General features: G+C 55.7%; 1 protein-coding gene across 9 annotated transcripts in view; it reads right to left on the bottom strand.

Annotated features, from left to right (window-relative positions):
- Nucleotides 1-26: 26 nt before the first annotated feature.
- DENND1A (DENN domain containing 1A) overlaps nt 27-16,483 on the bottom strand; it is a 542,106-nt gene continuing 525,649 nt past the window's right edge. For 6 of the 9 annotated variants that reach the window (XM_027104908.1, XM_027104914.1, XM_027104907.1 and 3 more), the window contains 2 exons: nt 4,170-4,425; nt 625-3,071 (listed from right to left, as the gene is read on the bottom strand). In XM_027104908.1, the coding sequence (XP_026960709.1) occupies nt 1,884-3,071; nt 4,170-4,425 (1,444 nt within the window). In that variant the 3' untranslated portion in view covers nt 625-1,883. Of the gene's footprint in view, nt 3,072-4,169; nt 4,426-7,189; nt 7,319-16,483 lie in introns of all 9 variants that reach the window. The other 3 variants (XM_027104912.1, XM_027104915.1, XM_027104916.1) reach the window with 2 other exon arrangements.

Below are 16,483 nucleotides of genomic sequence, written 5' to 3'. Positions count from 1 at the left end.
CAGGACACAGGGATACCAGCCTTCTCCCCAAGATGATTTTATTGAACGCACACACACAATTCATCCTTGGATTTTCACATTCAGTCCAGCAAGTGGAGAGACAGCAGTGCTCGTGTGAATGTGGAGCGCTTGCCACCAGGCCCCAGCAAGCCAGGGAGACCAGGGGGTGGGCTCCGCTTCCCTGGGGCCACCTGGTACCTCTTGCCTTAGACTCTGCCCACTGGGTGGGCTACCCTATACCTGATGGGGCTCAGGGGTCTGCCCAGGGTGGGTGGATCTGGAATCTCTACTGAAACGCCTGAGTGTCCTAGAGGTGCCCACATGGCCCAGACATGACACGGCTCCCCCGCTTCCAGCAGCCAGAGGACACTGCCGAGACTTAGACAGAAGACTTGCCCGAGGGGCTATGACTGACGGAGGAAGGGGCTGCGTGCTGGGCCAGCAGCTCTTCACACCCTGCGTCAGAGCAAACCTGAGGGGGTGGTCTCCTAGCCCCCCGGATGCTGACCAGGCTCCCCGGGGTTACGAGGTCTCCAGGAACTCCCCTGCCCCGCCAGACACCCCTGAGACTGTATGTCTGACCGTTCACAAATAGGAAATGAGAAATGAGGTCAAAATGCTCCCAATTTCCTGCATGTCTCAGATGGTTGTTTTCTTAAATGGTTGGGCCACATTTTAACTTGGTTTATTGAAACTAGTCAATTTCAAGATTCATCAAATCAATAAAGTAAAAAGGAAAAGAAAGATAAAAGAAACAATAACAAAACGTTTCAACTTAGCTTTGGGGAGGCTGGCCTCCGGGGAAATAGGGAGGGGCGGCTCCAAGCCCTTCTCCTGCCCCCAGGCTGCAAGAAGTGCGAGAGGCCAGGCCCGCCCACTCCCCAGGGGCCTGGAGAGGGGCTCCGTGCCCTCCTGCCCCAAGCTGCCAGGCAGCTGGGACTCCTGCACCTCTGTGGTGCTAAGCCTGGTCTTCCAGTGGGAATGTGGGTGTCTGCTCCTCAACTCTGCCCCCTTAGACCCACTCAGCAAGAGGCCGAGTCCCGCTTGACAGTAACTCAAGACCAGGAGAACCTGTGGGGACCAGAGGGAGAGTGCGGGGCAGCAGCCTGACCCCTCCTGGTGCTCTCAGATTTACCTGTTGCCGTTGTGTCGTCTACAGATCAGAGTTGCTGGTGCTCTCGGGCCCCACGCAGGGCTGCCTGGGGCTTGCTTTGGCTACCGGGAGGGATTGCAAGGATGCCTCAGCCCCCAAGTCCCTACCAAGCCAGAAAAACGAAGTTTGGGGGTTGGGGTGAAGACTCAGGAAGGAACGAGTGTGCATATTGCTAGAGAGGATTTGGAAATGCCTTGCCAGTAGCTCCTCCAGCCGGGGAGGGGGGTTCCTTACTGCAAACTCCAAACCATGTGCGTCTCGTGCACGAGCTCATGCCGAGGGCACTGCCAATGCCTGCGCCCATCAAGGTGGGGTGTGCAGGGCTGGGCTGCAGTTGGGGCAGGAGAACAGGGCTCAGGAGGACACATCCTGAGGCGGCGTGGGGCTCCTGGTGGGCAGTTTCCAGAAGGAAGCTGGGTAGGATGGGGTCTGGGGCAATCATCGGCCCAGATGACCTCTCTAGTGCAAAACCCAATCAGGGGTGCAGGGGAGGGGAGGTGGCAGGGCGGGACAAGTGCCCAGGAGCTGGGTTGATTCCCAGGCTGGAACTGGTGCCGTTCTCCAGAGATGGGCAGTGTGGAGAGGAGGAGGGGCAGCAGAGAGGGCTCCCAACCCTTCCCACCAGTAGAACCTGGACAGAAATAGCAGCAGGGGAAGCAGGGCCAGCCAGCCGCAGAGCTGCCGCAGTGGGCAGCCGGGCCTCAGCTCGCCCCCAGCACTCAGCGCCCGCTCACTCGAAGGTCTCCCACTGCTTCCTGAGCTGCTCCACTGAGCCGGGGGCTGGGGCCGGGCTCACATCTTGCTTGGTTTTCCGTAACAAATCCTCAAAGGGGTCTCTGGCCTCTCGTGGAGCAGATGGCTGCAGCGCTGGCTCCAGGCCCTGGGGGGCTCTGGGAGGAAGGAGTGGGGTGTCTCCAGGCCTTAGCGCCAGCCCTTGCTTGGCCTCGGCGGCCCTGGCACTTGAGCGGGCCAAGGGCAATGTTCGGATCCTTGAAGGGGTGACTGCTGGGGGACCCAGGGGCTGCAGGGAGTGGGCACCCATGGGCATCTGGCCAAAGAGGTTGGGCATGGAGAGGGCAGAAAGGTTGGGCTGAGACCTCTGTGGGGCACAGAAGCCAGAACTGGACAGCAGGAGGCTGGGGGCAAAAGCAGGCCCCAGGGAAGCAGGAGGGGCCCCAAAAGGCCCAGCTGGTGTGGAGACCAGGGGCATGGCAGGCAGTGTCGCTGGCACAGATGGGACAAAGGGGTTGAGTGATGGCTGTGGAAATGGGGTGGGGGTCCCCATGGGGGGGAAGCTAAACTGGGGAGTAAATGGGGTGGCTACATTTGGGGCTGTAGGACCTGGTGGAAGGGTACTGCCTGACCAGGCTGTGCTAAGTGGGTCCAGGAGGGCCAGCAGGGCATCACTGCCTGTGCCCGCAGCCTCCGGGGCCAGGCTGAGTGGCTGGAGCAGTTCGGTGGGGTCTTGGGGGGCAGCGCTGGGGTGGAGCCCGGGGATCGCGGCTGAGCCCAGGGCAGCCCGCCTTTCCCGCTCCGCCTGCAGCCGCTCTGAGAAGTCGCCGAGGGCAGTGCCGGCAGCCTGGAGCTTGGCCGTGCGGGCAGTGGGGGGCGGGGGCACGATGCCCAGCTCCGGGGTCTTCCTGCCCTGGGGCCGGGGGATGGTGATGCTGCCCAGAGTGGGGGTGGGCACCTCCTCCTTGTCGGTGGGGTTCAGGATGCCGTCCCGGTTCTGGGGCCTGCTGGGCAGGGCCGGGGATTTCCCAAGCAGGGCCGAGGGCTTCTCGGGGGAGGTGGCAGGAGGCTTGCTGGGGACGGCCATGTCGTCCTGGCCCAGGCTCCAGAGCTTGTTGTGTGGGTGGGCGAGCTTCAAGGCTCCCGGCATCCCACGGCTCCTTTCACTCCTGCCCAGGTCCAGCCTCTGTTAGAGGGAATGAGGGAGGCAATGACCACAGGCTGACCTGAGACAGACTGGCAGGCAGCATGTGCCCCTCCCCCCCCCACCCTCCTGTGTGCCAGGTGGACACTGGGACTGTGGTCCTGGGAATGTGGCTGACTAGTCCCTGGGACCCAGAGCAGTTGGGGGCTCGGCCCAGGTCGGCGGCAGAAAGCAAGCCCAGGTCTGTCTGTACTAGAGGCCGGGATTCTCTCACTGGGTGGCACAAAGGGCCTCCAGAGAAGGCTCTGTCTTTTCAAACCAGTGCTGCCAAGTAGTTTTAGGAAAAGGACTCCACCTACTGACCCTCTACTGGGGTGGCCCATTTTACTTTTCAAAGCGTGCGGGCACTTTCAACCACCCATTAGCCCAAGAGGGCAAGTGAGGCTCGGGGCCTGGGAGAAGGCACACTGGCTGGGAAGGAAATAGGAGGGCTGGGCTCAAGTCCCAGCTCTGCCACCTACAGGGCCCACGACCTGGGCGTCACATCCCTTCTCCTGGCCTGAGCTCCCTCGTGGGCAGCCTGGGAATAGCAATTCCCTGCAGAGGGGCAAGCGTGAATCATCAGATGCGTGGGAGCTCTGTGAATTCCACACTGTGACCCAAGGACTGCAGAGTCAGCAGCCCCCCGTCACAAGTGAGGAAACCGAGGCACAGAGAGGAGGTGTGCCTGACTGAAAGTCACAAGGAAGGTCAGGGGTCACATGCTACTATCCAGAGCCCAGGAACTTTGATTCATAGGCTCTCCAAGGAGCCTTGGTGGGGTTGGGATCATTAATCCCAGTTCCACCAGGGGTCATAGCCCTGCCCACCTCTGCTGCATAAGCAGAAGTGGGGGGCAGATTTCCATCAGGCTCCAGCATCTTCTCCAGTGATCCCTGTGAGCGGGGTGGAGGGGGTGCGGGGGGGTGTGGCCATTGGCCGGCCTGGCAGGATTTGCAGTCAGAGTGACTCTGAGTGTTGGCTGAGGACCTCAGAAAAGTCACTGTTTCTCCCTTGGTGTCTTTTACTGTCACATGGGGAAATCTACCTCATGCGCAGAAAGTACCCCCCGCCAGCGCCCCCCGCTCCTCCCCAGCATACCTGATAGTCAAAGGTCCCCGGCTGCTCCCTCAGGTCTTTGGGGGGCCGAAGGTCCTCCAAGCTTTTGGCCTGGCCCAGCGGCTGCAGTGGGACCTCCATGTCGAGGCTGCTGAAGACGTCCTCCAGGAGGTCGATGCTGGCAGCCCGGTCGGGCGGAGCTGGGGTGGGGCCCACAGGCTCCCGCGCTCGCTGCTCAGGGCTCTCCGCCTCGTCTCCGGCGCTGTCTGACTCCTTGAGTGTCCGATACGGCTGCGGCCTGGGAGGAGGCAGAGCAGGCTGGATTCTCCTACTCAGAGCCTCCCTGGGAGGAGCAAGCAGCCCTCACCCCCGAGAACTTCCAGGCCTCGGGGAGCACACCCGGGAGCCTTGGGAGAGGAGAGCTGTCCTGGGTCCCTGAGAGTGTAGGCGTCTGGGCAGCGGCACTCTGACAGACCTGGGCTGAACATGGCTTCTGTTCACTCAGGGACCTTGGGCAAGTTGCTCTGGCTCTAGCTTGCACTGGGGGGCCCACTTAGTTTCCTCCAAACCACAGGACCCACCGTAGAACTGGCTAGTGGGCTCACGCGCCATTCATACAAGGCGTGAGGAATAGGACACGTCTGGAGAGGGAACAGGCAGGAAGACTCAATCCTGAGCCCACTGTCTGCACTCCCACCCCTGCAGCAGGTCCTGGGAACAGCTCGTGGGAACTGAGCTGGGAGAACTCTCCCCAGGGAGCTGCCCAGTGCACCCCAGGATCCTCAGTGGGGAACCATCTGGGCCTCAGCCTGTGCAGACCTCAGTTCCAGCCCTGGTGCCATCTCTTCCTGTGGGACCTTGGGCAAGTCACCACCTCTCTGAGCCTCATACGCTCCCCCATTCCAGACTGCACTCCCCTGCAGCTGGTGGTGGAGACTACATGAGCAAATACAGTGCCTGGTGCCCAGCAGGCATGCTGAGGCTGTTAGCAGCATTCATGCACCAAAACCTTGCAGTCAGCCAGGTGCAGGTGACACAGGGTGCCTCTTGCTATCCCTTCTCACAAGCCTGAGCCCCGGGGTACCTGGAGAACGCTGCCCAGACCTCTAGTGGAGCCCGGGCCAGAGCAGCATCCCACCTCCTCCAACCATGAGGCTCTGGCTCCTGGGTCAGGCAGAAATTGCCCACGGCTCTGGTAAAGTGGGGGAAGGGTGCCACCTGCTGGTCCTGGAGGCCCACTTGCACGAACCTGGGCAGGGGACAGTTGGCAGAGGGAAGGGGCTCAACTAACAGCCCTGACTCTTGGCAAGGACTGCATCAGACTGTACTAACTCCCTGAAGCCACACAGGCAGCCCACGAAGTAGGACTCACACCCCCCACTTTACAGATGAGGAAACTGAAGCTCAGAGAGGCTAAGTAATGGAACCTATGTCACACAGCACCTGGCAAGAGATGGAAATGGAAGCCAAGTATGAGAGACTTCTGAAGTCTCTCACTTGTTCTGACTAAGCCATCTGACCAAGCTCCTTTAACCAAGTTTGAACACAGTGAAGGAGATAAAGAAAAGCCAGTGTGCTTCGTAGTTAAGGAAGTAGAGTTCTTCAGAAGGAACCCATTTTGCTTTGAGTTGAGATGGCCACTTCCCTTTTAAACACACACAAAAGCCTATGCTTTTCATAGATCGTGGCTCAGGAAGTGAGCATTATTTTAAATAATTAAGGCATCAATTAATTTAAAAAGAACGTGACCTGCTGGACTCCGTGGTGGGAGAGTCCTTGGACATTACCTGTGTGGGTGCCTTTACCTGCAAGGTGATTTTAAGTTGATACATGGATGAACTTTTCTTATTCCAATGATGCTATCTTTACTTTAATTAATAATAGAAATAACATATATTAAGCCTATGATACCATGAATATTATTGCTTAGGACAAGGCTTCTCTTCTAGTTTTAAAGAATAAGATTCACTGTACAGACCAGGTGGCATTCCAAGCTTGGGCAACACTGGCTTAGGCCACTGCTCTAGGTGAGGACATCAGGAGGGGACTGACTTGCCCGTGGTCACAGGTGAGCTGGTGGCAGAAAGGGCCAGGACCCTCCTCCCCTGGAGGGAGGGGGGCGGGCAGTGGCAGGAGCAGAGCTGTTGGGTTTATCAGGTGCCCCGAGGAACTCACAGGCCCAGCCTTGGGGGAGACTGGGAGCAGGGAGATGGTGAAGGGGGCTGGGAGGGGGAAGGTGGGGGAAGAGTCCTTCTTCTATAATCTGGCTGAAACGGTTTACTCCCCGAAGGGTTGCTGTGTGTGTTCAGCAGTGGGCAGTTCCCTTCCCCTAGAGGCTTCCATTAAAAACACCATGCAAACAAATACACACAGAACCAAAGCTGTCCCTTTGCTCAGTCCCAGCCCTGAAAAGCCTGTGCGTGGAGAGGCAGGAATTGCAAAGAAAGGGCGGCCACCAAAGCCCAATTCCAGGGGCGGCTGGATCGTGGTGAACCTTCTTTTTCTTTCTTTCTTTATTGCAATTTGTAATTAGAAGAAGGCTTAGGCTATAAATAATAATGATAAAAATTATCTTGAAGTCAGGCAGGTCAGTAAAACCTTTGGACATGCCAGCATTAATACATACATTCCTCATCGGTAACGTTGTTTGAAAACTTAAAATCTGACGCTCCATCTCCATGGCTTTCCAAGATGTGCTGAGATAAAGGAAGACTCGGGCAGCAACAACCAGGCCAACTGTAGCTGAAACCGCAGCCACCAATTCCGTTAACAGCCAAGTGCATTTTCCCCAAAGGAATGAGACCCATGCTCCTGTCTCACACCTCTAGAGCCCAGTCACTCTTGTCACCTCACCCCATGGTCACAGCCCCCATGGGGCTGGCAGAATGACGCCCTGAGAGGAGGCACACAGAGGGGGCGTCCGTCCTGCAAGCTGGCACCGGAAGGCAGCAGCCCCAGACCCCCTCCCCACACACAGCGCAAGCTGGCCACCCCCAGCCCTCCAAGTGGCCCCGGAGAGTCACCAAGCCGAGCTCAGGGAAATGGAAGAAGGAAGGAGAGACCATTCAAAGGGAGCGGAGAAGAAAAAGCTTTCGGTGAAGCCAGAGCTCGGGCCCTCTTCCCGCTGGCATTCATCGTCAGAGGAGTCTTCGGAGAGGAAGACAGCATAGTGTCGCAAGGGCTTTACGAGGCTGGGGCGGAGGAAGACAAGAGAGAAAACAGTTAGGAGGCACCTCGGGACTCCACGTGGCGGGGTGGGAAGGAGGCCTGAGGCTCCGCACCTGACCCTGGCCTTCCTCTGCCGGCCGGGGAGAAGGCTGCCTGGAGAAGGCCTGACGGGCCCCACAGTGAGGAAGCTGGTCCCGAACAGAAAAGAAACTGTGGGTTTGCCACCTGTGTCAAGAGCCTTAAATGCATCTATGACCTTGTGATTCCACTTCCATTTAGATAACCCCAATGTAGCAACAAATTATGCACAAAGATGTTCATTGCTGCTATGTTTATAAAACATGAGACCACCTGAACTTCCGCAGTGGGAACCTGGTGAGGTGAATTATGGTATGGTTGGCTGAAGAGTATCCTCCCATTAACTATAATGTTTATAAAGAAAAATTTACAAGTCACGATGCAGAATTGCAGTTATACTGCATTCTCTCTCATCTGCTTATGGCAAAATGCACAGAAAAAAGACTGGAAAGGTATGTGTCTAAATGTCAACAAAAGCTAGGGGACCCATGTCCCCTGCATTGGAGAAGCCACTGCAGTGAGAAGCCCACGCACCACAACGAAGAGTAGCCCCCGCTCGCCGCAACTAGGGAAAGCCCACTCGCAGCAATGAAGACCCAAAGCAGCCCCCCAAAATAAATAAATTAAAAAATTTAAAAAGCTAGTGGATTATGGATTTTTTCCCCTCTGCCAAATTTTATTTTTGTGTCTTCTCCGTTTTCTCCAATGTGCATATCTACTTCAATAATCAGGAAAAAATAAAAAATAAAAAATCTCAAGAAGAAAGTGAGCCATGTGGAAGGGCACTCGCGAGAAGGCCCTTTTCTGATTAGCGGCCGCTCTCTGGAGTCTCCCTCAGATGCCTCTTCAGAGAGTCTTTTTCATCTGTGATGTGGAAATTAAATATTCATTGTTATAAAAAATACATCTCCCTTGTCAGCCACCTGTGAGCTCTACCTCTATAAACACAAACACATACACAGCCCAGAGAAACTCCACGCCAGCTTTTATGAATTATACACTGACCAGGGCCCGCGAGAGGTGTGTGCTTGGGAGAGGGGAGCTGGACCCCGCAGCCCCTGGTTCAAATCCCGGCCCCATGGCTGCTGCTCCGGCACGCGGCTGGGGAGCAGGCAGCCCACGCCTCTGCCCTGTACAGCGGGCTGGACGCACACCGAGGATCCCAGGGGCAATGGTGAACTTTGGGGAGGTGGGTGGGGTAGGAGACACAGGGGTACCTGATGGGGGGCTATCTCCTCAGCCCCTCCACCCCCAGCCAGAGCAGTCTCCTTTCTTTGCCTTATATGATGCAATTCCTTTCCGGTTTCATTTCAGGAAGAGGAAACATGTCCAAAAAAGTGCATGGGAACCAGGGCTGGAGAGTAAGTGAGGGACAGCAGCTCTCCCTGTGGGGATTGGGAGAGTGGATTGTGACCGGCTGCTGCTATGGTCCACCATCACCAGTCATAAGCCAGTTGTTCCCCAAATATATGCTGCCCTTTTAAAAGTGGAACCAAAGCTGGCGCCCAGGGCTGAGTTCCCCAGCACTGTCACACCTGAACCCTTCATTTCCTCGCATTGTCCCTGGAAGTTAGCCAGGCAAAGACTTTTGTCCTCTTACTGAAGGGGAGGCTGAGGCTCAGAGAGGGGAAGCCACTTGCCCGGGGGCTGCACAGGGAGGTCACAGCGTTCCTCTCCTCTTCCAGGCTGCCTTGCTGCGTGTCAGGGACAAGACGTATCTCAGCCTGCCCTGGACTGGTGGGAGCATGGCCTAGGAGGCTCATTCTCCTCTGAACTCAGGAGAGAGGGTGGGAGGATCTGACCTGCAGAAACGTGCCCTGGCCAGCACAGGGGCTAGGCTGCCCGGTTCCTGCCTCCTCCACCGGGACATAAAACAAGGCCCAGCAGGAGGGCCACTGGAATCCTGTTCTGAATCACAGCCCTGACCTCATCACTCTCCCGCTTCACACCTGCAAGCCTGCTGCTCTGAACTGTGGCTTCATGCGGTGGGTAAAATGTCAATGGTACTAATGTTCAGGTGTGTCTGGAACGACTTACACGTCTGTTTAGAAGTTTGGGGGACCCGCTCTCACTCGCCAGCCCTGGACTGTTCTCCCGAGGAGGGGGGCAGGCACCCTGCCTCAGGCTGCATTCTGGGGAGCTCGTGGAACACACTGGGTGGGTGGGGCGAGGGCCGCCAAGTCCAAGCTCCAAGCAGGGCAGACACCGTGCTTTGCGCCTGGCCCCGCCCACCTCTGTGTTCCTTTCCTGCCACCTCCTGCCACCTGCCCTTGCCTTTGCCTGGTGCACTGATTGCCCTTGGCCTGCAAGACTCAGCTCAAACCGCACTCCTACAAAGCTTTCCTGGAGCTCCCAGCAGAGTTTTCTCCCTAGACAGAGCTGGCTTCTCCTTGGGCTGCGTGGTTTAGCGCTTCGTTAATACAGTCGAACCTCTTGCAATTCTATTTCTGAGTGGAGGTCCTCGAGGGCAGGGGCCCTGGCACATTCTTCTTTCTCTCCCCACCCATGGCACAGCGTTAGTACAGAGGAAAGTTTGCTAAGGGAATGACTGGAAGCCAGCGTACTGGAGAGACTAGGCCCCGCACACACCAGCTTCACCCCTCTTCTGGATCCCCGCCAGGCACATGCCCCTTTCCTCAGCTCGTGGCTGCAGTATAAGAGGGTCCCCTCTCTGGTGTGGAGAAAAGGGAACCCTCCTACACTGTTGGTGGGAATGTAAATTGGTGCAGCCATTATGCAGAATGTTATGGAGGTTCCTTAAAAAACTAGAGTTGTCAAAAAAACCCACAAAAAAACTAGAGTTGTCATGTGATCCTGCAATCCCACTCCTGGGTATATATCCAGAGAAAACTCTAATGTGAAAGGACACATGCACCCCAATGTACATAGCAGCACTATTCACAATAGCCCAAGACATGGAAGCAACCTAAATGTCCATCGACAAATGAATGGATAAAGAAGATGTGATACATATATACAATGGAATATTACTCAGCCATACGAAGGAATGAAATGATGCCATTTGCAGCAACATGGATGGACCTAGAGATTATCGTACTAAGTGAAGTAAATCAGACAGAGAAAGACAAATATCACATGATATCACTTATATGTGGAACCTAAAATATGATACAAATGAACTTATTTACAAAACAGAAACAGACTCACAGACATAGAAAAACTTATGGTTACCAAAGGGGAAAGGGGGGTATAAATCAGGAGTTTGGGATCAGCAGATACAAACTACTACATATAAAACAGATAAACAACAAGGTCTTACTGTATAGCACAGGGAACTATATTTAATATCTTGTAATAAACCATAATGGAAAAGAACATGAAAAAGAATATAGACCTGTAGAACGGGACCACGTCTGGGGATGAGCGTGTTAGGTATATTGGGGCAGGTGGGAGTCTCAGAAAAATGCTTAAAATAATATCCACAAGTAGGCACTGTGCCACGGGCTTCACACAGGTTATTTCTACCACTCCCCCCAGCAGGAAGCAGAAAGGCGTCGCTGTACAGATTTTACAGAGGATGAGGCTGTCATTAGTCCGTCCATCCACCTGTCCATCTGTTCATCCACGCACCCAACCAAGAGGCACCTCCCACGTGCTTGTAGTGAGCAGACCCAGTCCTACCTGAGCACTTCATGGTGAAGAGGAGAGGTGTGAAGAGGAGAGGTGTGACCAAGCCACCCAGCCAGGAAGTGATGAGTCCAGGGCCCTCTCTTTCCTCTCCTCTGGGCTGGTCGTAGATGTGTATGAGGGGGACCCACACCTCTGCTTGGGTCAAACTGAATGAGGCTTTGGGTGGCCCTCAAGTCCATCTTGAAGGCCTTTCCAACACCCATCCAAGCACAGCCCCCTCCTCTGGCTTTGACAAGTGAGCAGAGAGCACAGCTTGGCACGTTAGCTGAACGCCAGGAGTGTCTGGATTCACACAAGAGCAAAGAGCCTTTGTGCTGGACTGGACCTTGGCTTCATCAGCTCAGGCTGCTGCACCTCCCATCACTTTCAAAATCCAGTGCCTCCCACACGCGAGATCACGGAGGGCGCTTGGGGGTGAGGGAGGGGGGAGACAGGGAGCTTCACTTCACAGCTCACCACTTTCCTCTCCAGACAGCTCTTCCGGCCAGGCCAGGCTGGTCGGGCAGTCTTGACTTCAAGAAGAGGTCCAGGGTGTCTCCTGGATACACCATCTGTCTCTCAAGAGTGATGGAACACCCAGATGAGAACTCTGCCATGTGGTTTGATCAGAGTTTCTTCAGGTCCAGGCTTTGGACCACACGGATAAGGATGATGACACCAGCAGTATTTCCTAGTGTTGGGCTAAATGCTGTCCGTACAGTTTCTGATTAATTACTCATCACATCCTCATTTTTCAGATAAAGCAGCCAAGGCTCAGAGAGGGGGAGTCACTTGCCCAGTGTCACACAGAAGTTAAGGGTAGAGCATGGAATCCAGATATGCCTAACTCTGAACCACTCTGCGATCCTGCCTCTTCAGTTCTGTGGACCCGAAACGGTGAAATAGGGTGTTTCCCCTTCCGCTTTTGATAAAAGGTGAGATTTCAAAATAAACTTATTTAAATTCAGCTGCTCATGTTCTCCCATGAAACATACAGTCAGATATTTGTCAGAGATAAAGGACGAACCGTCGAATATGTCCAGGTTTAAATTTTTTATTACTTAAGGCAGAATATGAAAAAAAAAAAGCGCGTACCTCTTCCCTCATTAACCCAATTCAGCTACTACCCTGCAGTCTGCCACCCACCACTTGCCTGGATTTTATTATACACAAAGAGCTGTCTGTGAAAAGGCAGGTCGTGGCGAACTTGGCTACCCAGCAAGGACTGCCGGAGTCTCGGCGAGAAAGAAAGGCCCGCTGTCCATCACGTTCAGATCCCATCACCTCCCACGGCTGCTCCCGCCTCTGCCCACCTCATCTCGGCACGGAGTTCCCATGCAGATGACTCCCCGAACCCTTTCTAATGTTTGGTTTAACGTGTCGCCGGCTAGCGTGCGCGTGTGACAGTGGTGACAGGCGCGGCTGTTCCTTTTTAAATACCATGTCAGAGACACGGCGTCAGGAAGCGGGGACGTGCTCTGTGGCTCTCTGCCGTGCCGGGATCGCACAGGCTTATTTTTTAATGAGGAAGATCTGCATCTCGAGAGTTTTTTTCATGTGTCACATCGCGTGGACAAATCAGCAGCACGTCACGCTGGCCCAAAATGAAATGCTGACAAATGTAGATATTTCAAATTTAATTGACATTTAAATGTACTTGAGATAAAGAAGGGGAAAAAGTCAGCAGGGACTTGGTCTCCAGAGGTAACGAGGGGAGCTGGTGATCATTTTTAAAGGATCATTTCACTCCTGCACAAAGGATCTTTACTTTTAACTGTCTTGGCCGCTCTGGCATCCCTTGGTTACAGGGCTCCTGTGGGGCTGACAGGCAGGGACAGGCCCCTGGACGAGGCCCGTCTGTCCAGCCTTCCACCAATCCCCACGTGCCAGCCAGATGACCTCAGCAAAGTCATTGTACCTCCCTGAACCTCAGTTTCTTAGCTGCAAAGTGGGGGTTCTATAGCCCTCCAGTTAGTCTTACCACAAAAGTTGAATGAAAATATTCGTAAAGGGCTTTGCACAGTGCCCGGTGCCTGTTCAGTTACTACCCAGATGCCACAGTCACCTGCCAACAAATAAACTCTGGGCCGCTTCCCCCTGAGCACAGTCTCCCCTAGGTGTTCAAGGACAAATAGGGTGGTCCCTGCTTTCAAAGACCTTCCCAGTCAAAGTCACCGGTCCCCAGCTGGGCATGTCACAGCACATCAGAATGATCTGCGAGCGCCCCCCGCCTAGACACGCCGCCATGCCTCACCTCCAGCACCATTACACAGGGCTGACACTCTAGAGCACACCTTAGCACGTGCGTGGGCTAAAAACAGAGAAAAGGCCTCTGAAGCAAGTCAGAGGGGTCTCTGGGGGAAACAAGCTTGGTGCAGGGCCCATGGGGGACGCTCCGGAACTTGCACTGGAGCTATTCCCTGTGTGGCCTGGGGCCAGGCTGGGACTGTTCCCAGGGAGGAAGGCCTGATGACAGATGTGGGAACCTGTTGGACATGGGATCTCTGTACTCAGCAGTATGTGAATGTCTACTTAGAACAGTAATGAGAGGCTCACTGCTGTAATGAGTCGTGATCACCAATGAGAAGGCGTCTTCCTGTCACGTGGACTGGTCCAGAGGGGATGGGCGAGTGTGAGGCCAGGTCCTGCCCACCCTGCTAGGGACTTGCTCTGCCACATGGACTGGTCCAGAGGGGATGGGCGAGTGTGAGGCCAGGTCCTGCCCACCCTGCTAGGGACTTGCTCTGCCACATGGACTGGTCCAGAGGGGATGGGTGAGTGTGAGGCCAGGTCCTGCCCACCCTGCTAGGGACTTGCTCTGCCAGAGTGCAGCGGTGGGCATGCCTGGCTCAGGGGCTGCTGGACAAGCCTCCATTTGGGAGGTGACATGGGGCTTTTAATCTGAGTCCAGTAGAGGCCGCACAATGGCCTGGAGGTGTCTCTGTGGAGGAGGGGGCACAGGGGCTTGAGGCTGGGGTGGGGTTTCAAGAGAAGAGGCAGGCAGGGTTGGCAGGGACCAGCTGGAGGAGGGCCTCCCCCCGGCGTGAGGGCTGAAGGCCACGTGCGAGGTCAGGTGGTGATGGGGGGCTCAGCTGCCCTGATCTCTGTCTCTTGGATTGGTGGTGCCCTTTGCCTTTGCAACCTTCGTTCATCTATCCATTTATTTATCAACCCATCTCTGTCTGTCTGTCTGTCTATCTTCCTTCCTTCCACAGAGATCACTAGTGTCGACTTCCCCTGTCCACACCCACACCCAGCAGGCTGAGAAGCCTTTCCCAGGCGCTGGGTGGACACTCACGTAGGCGCAGAGGTCTGGCTTCACTTTCCCACCCTTCATGCCCTTTGCTGGAGGGAAGACGGGGAAGGGGACACCTTGGGGGCACTTTCCCTACCTGGAAGAGCAATTGTGTAGATTGTGAGGAACAACTGCCATTCACCCCGAGGACAGCCTCTGCCTGCTGAGAGCCAAAGTCTTTTCTAGGGACCGTGGCAGCAGTCGGTGGGGGCGGCTGGTGAGAAAGCAGTGGACACGGATGCGGGACCCAGCAGACCCTGGTATCTGTGCTGGACCCAGGGGAGGTCACGGCACCTGTCAGAGCCTTGGTTCCCCCGTGGCTGAATGGGCTAACAGTGCCTTCACTATGAAGACTTTTGGGGAGCAGGGGAGGTTCACCAAGATGACATATATCGAAGTACCGGGCCTGAAACAGGCACTTGGGAAATGGTGACGTGAAATCTGGAATGGGGAGGGTGCTTGTTGGGGTGGCGAAGCCTTTCGGAGGAGAATGAGCTCAGTGACACCCTGAGGATGGGGCACCTCTTCTGAGGGCTTCCTGAAGGCTTGGCTTTCCAGCTGGAACTAACTCGCCCTACTGTGACAGCTCCTGGGAGAGTCCCTCCTTCCAAGCAGCAGGCAGAAGTGGTGGAGACGAGGAGGTCCTGTGTTTTCCTGGGCTGCTGCACATCCCCGGAGCCTCTGCGGCAGCTCCTGCTTTTCCAGTCTGAGCTCAGGCTCCACGCCTGGCCTCTGGCTTGGCTTTGTCTCCGGGGCCCGAACCCCACCGTTGGAGAGGGGAGGGGGCCCGAGTCAGGTCAGGCGCCTCTCACCTTGTTAACTGGGTCTGTGCCCTTCTGCTTGGTGTCCTGGCGGCTTGCCAGGGGGTAGTGCCCAGACAGCTGCCCCTACCCCCTGGGGCTCAGGGCCCAGCTGGCATCTTGGAGATTTGCTCCCGGGGCTGATCAGTTTCTGGCTCTCACAGGGCCAGGCTGGGCACGTGCTGGTAGCTTCAGATTCACATCCCGATCACACTTGGCTCATAGTAGGTGCTTTACATACTTGCGGTTGTTAACTGATACCCTCCCCCATCTCCAGGACGCTGGGCTGTCAGCTGCTCTCAGTGATTCCTTTGTTCACTCATTCAGTAAATATCCCTGAGCAGAGCTGGGCCAGGCTCTGGTCGGGGAGTTGAAGAGTCAAAGCTGAAGGTCACACAACCCTGCCCTGCTCATAGGCTACCGGGGTGGGCAAGTGTGTGTGGGTGCGTGCGGGTGACGCACAACGTGGCAGGTCACGGCTATGCCGGAAGTCCCAGGCATGGTGACCCTGCGAGGAGGGAGCGTGCAGCTCGTGGCGGAGGTGTTGGGGGGAGTATCAGACTGGTGAGGCCGCAGCACCCACTGCTGCTGGGGATGCTAGTGTGGCTCCCGTGGGCAGTTTCCCAAATTGTGTTCTTTGAGATGTTAACAGGCATTGCGTTAAAAAAAAAAAGGAAGGCAAAGAGACTTGCCCACGGTCTCAGACTGGCAGCTGGTGGGCCAGGGTGCTGCCCAGATCTGCGGACGCCCAGCCAGGCCTGCGCACCAGGCCCCCACCCTCGGGCAGCTCTGGGTCTGTGCAGGAGGGAGAGGGGTCCGGCTGTGACCCTCAGCCAGGGGGCTGTGCTGAGCGCAGGTCTCGAGGAGGCTGGGGCTGGGGGAAGTGGGGGTGGAGCAGCATGTCATCTCCTGCCAGCGCATGTGTGCAACCAGCATGAAGAGGTACAATTGCAAAGTGTTCTGAGACCTGGTCTCTGGGCAGAGCTCCCACTAAATGCTTCTGGCAGCTTCTTCTGATCTTATTTTAATCTTCTGGGGCTTTGGGTGCTGGGGTCACGCAGTGCAATTCAGATGCAGAGCAGATTCTCCAATTCCTGAGGAGTGTGGGCTGGCCGTTTGGTGCACACACAGCCTGCCCAGGCAGCGCAACCTGCAGATGTTCTCCTTGGCCAGAAGGATTTCTAATGCCAGCCGCACGTTCCTCTGGGTCTCCCAGACGCAGATTCCCAGGGAGTCCACAGTTCTGACGGGAGTGTGAAGTGGTACAATTCTTTCAGAAAGTTATTTAGTAACAGGGAGCAGAAATCTGCCTATAAGACGTTAAGGGTTGGCCTTTGGCGTTAGAAGCTCAGCTCTGCCACTAACTAGTTGTGTGACCGAGGGCG

Source organism: Aethalodelphis obliquidens, unplaced genomic scaffold (genome assembly GCF_003676395.1).
Source record: "Aethalodelphis obliquidens isolate GAN/ISIS:26980383/991018 unplaced genomic scaffold, ASM367639v1 scaffold7, whole genome shotgun sequence".
Taxonomy (NCBI): domain Eukaryota; kingdom Metazoa; phylum Chordata; class Mammalia; order Artiodactyla; family Delphinidae; genus Aethalodelphis; species Aethalodelphis obliquidens.
This window is presented reverse-complemented; position numbering and strand designations above follow the sequence as displayed.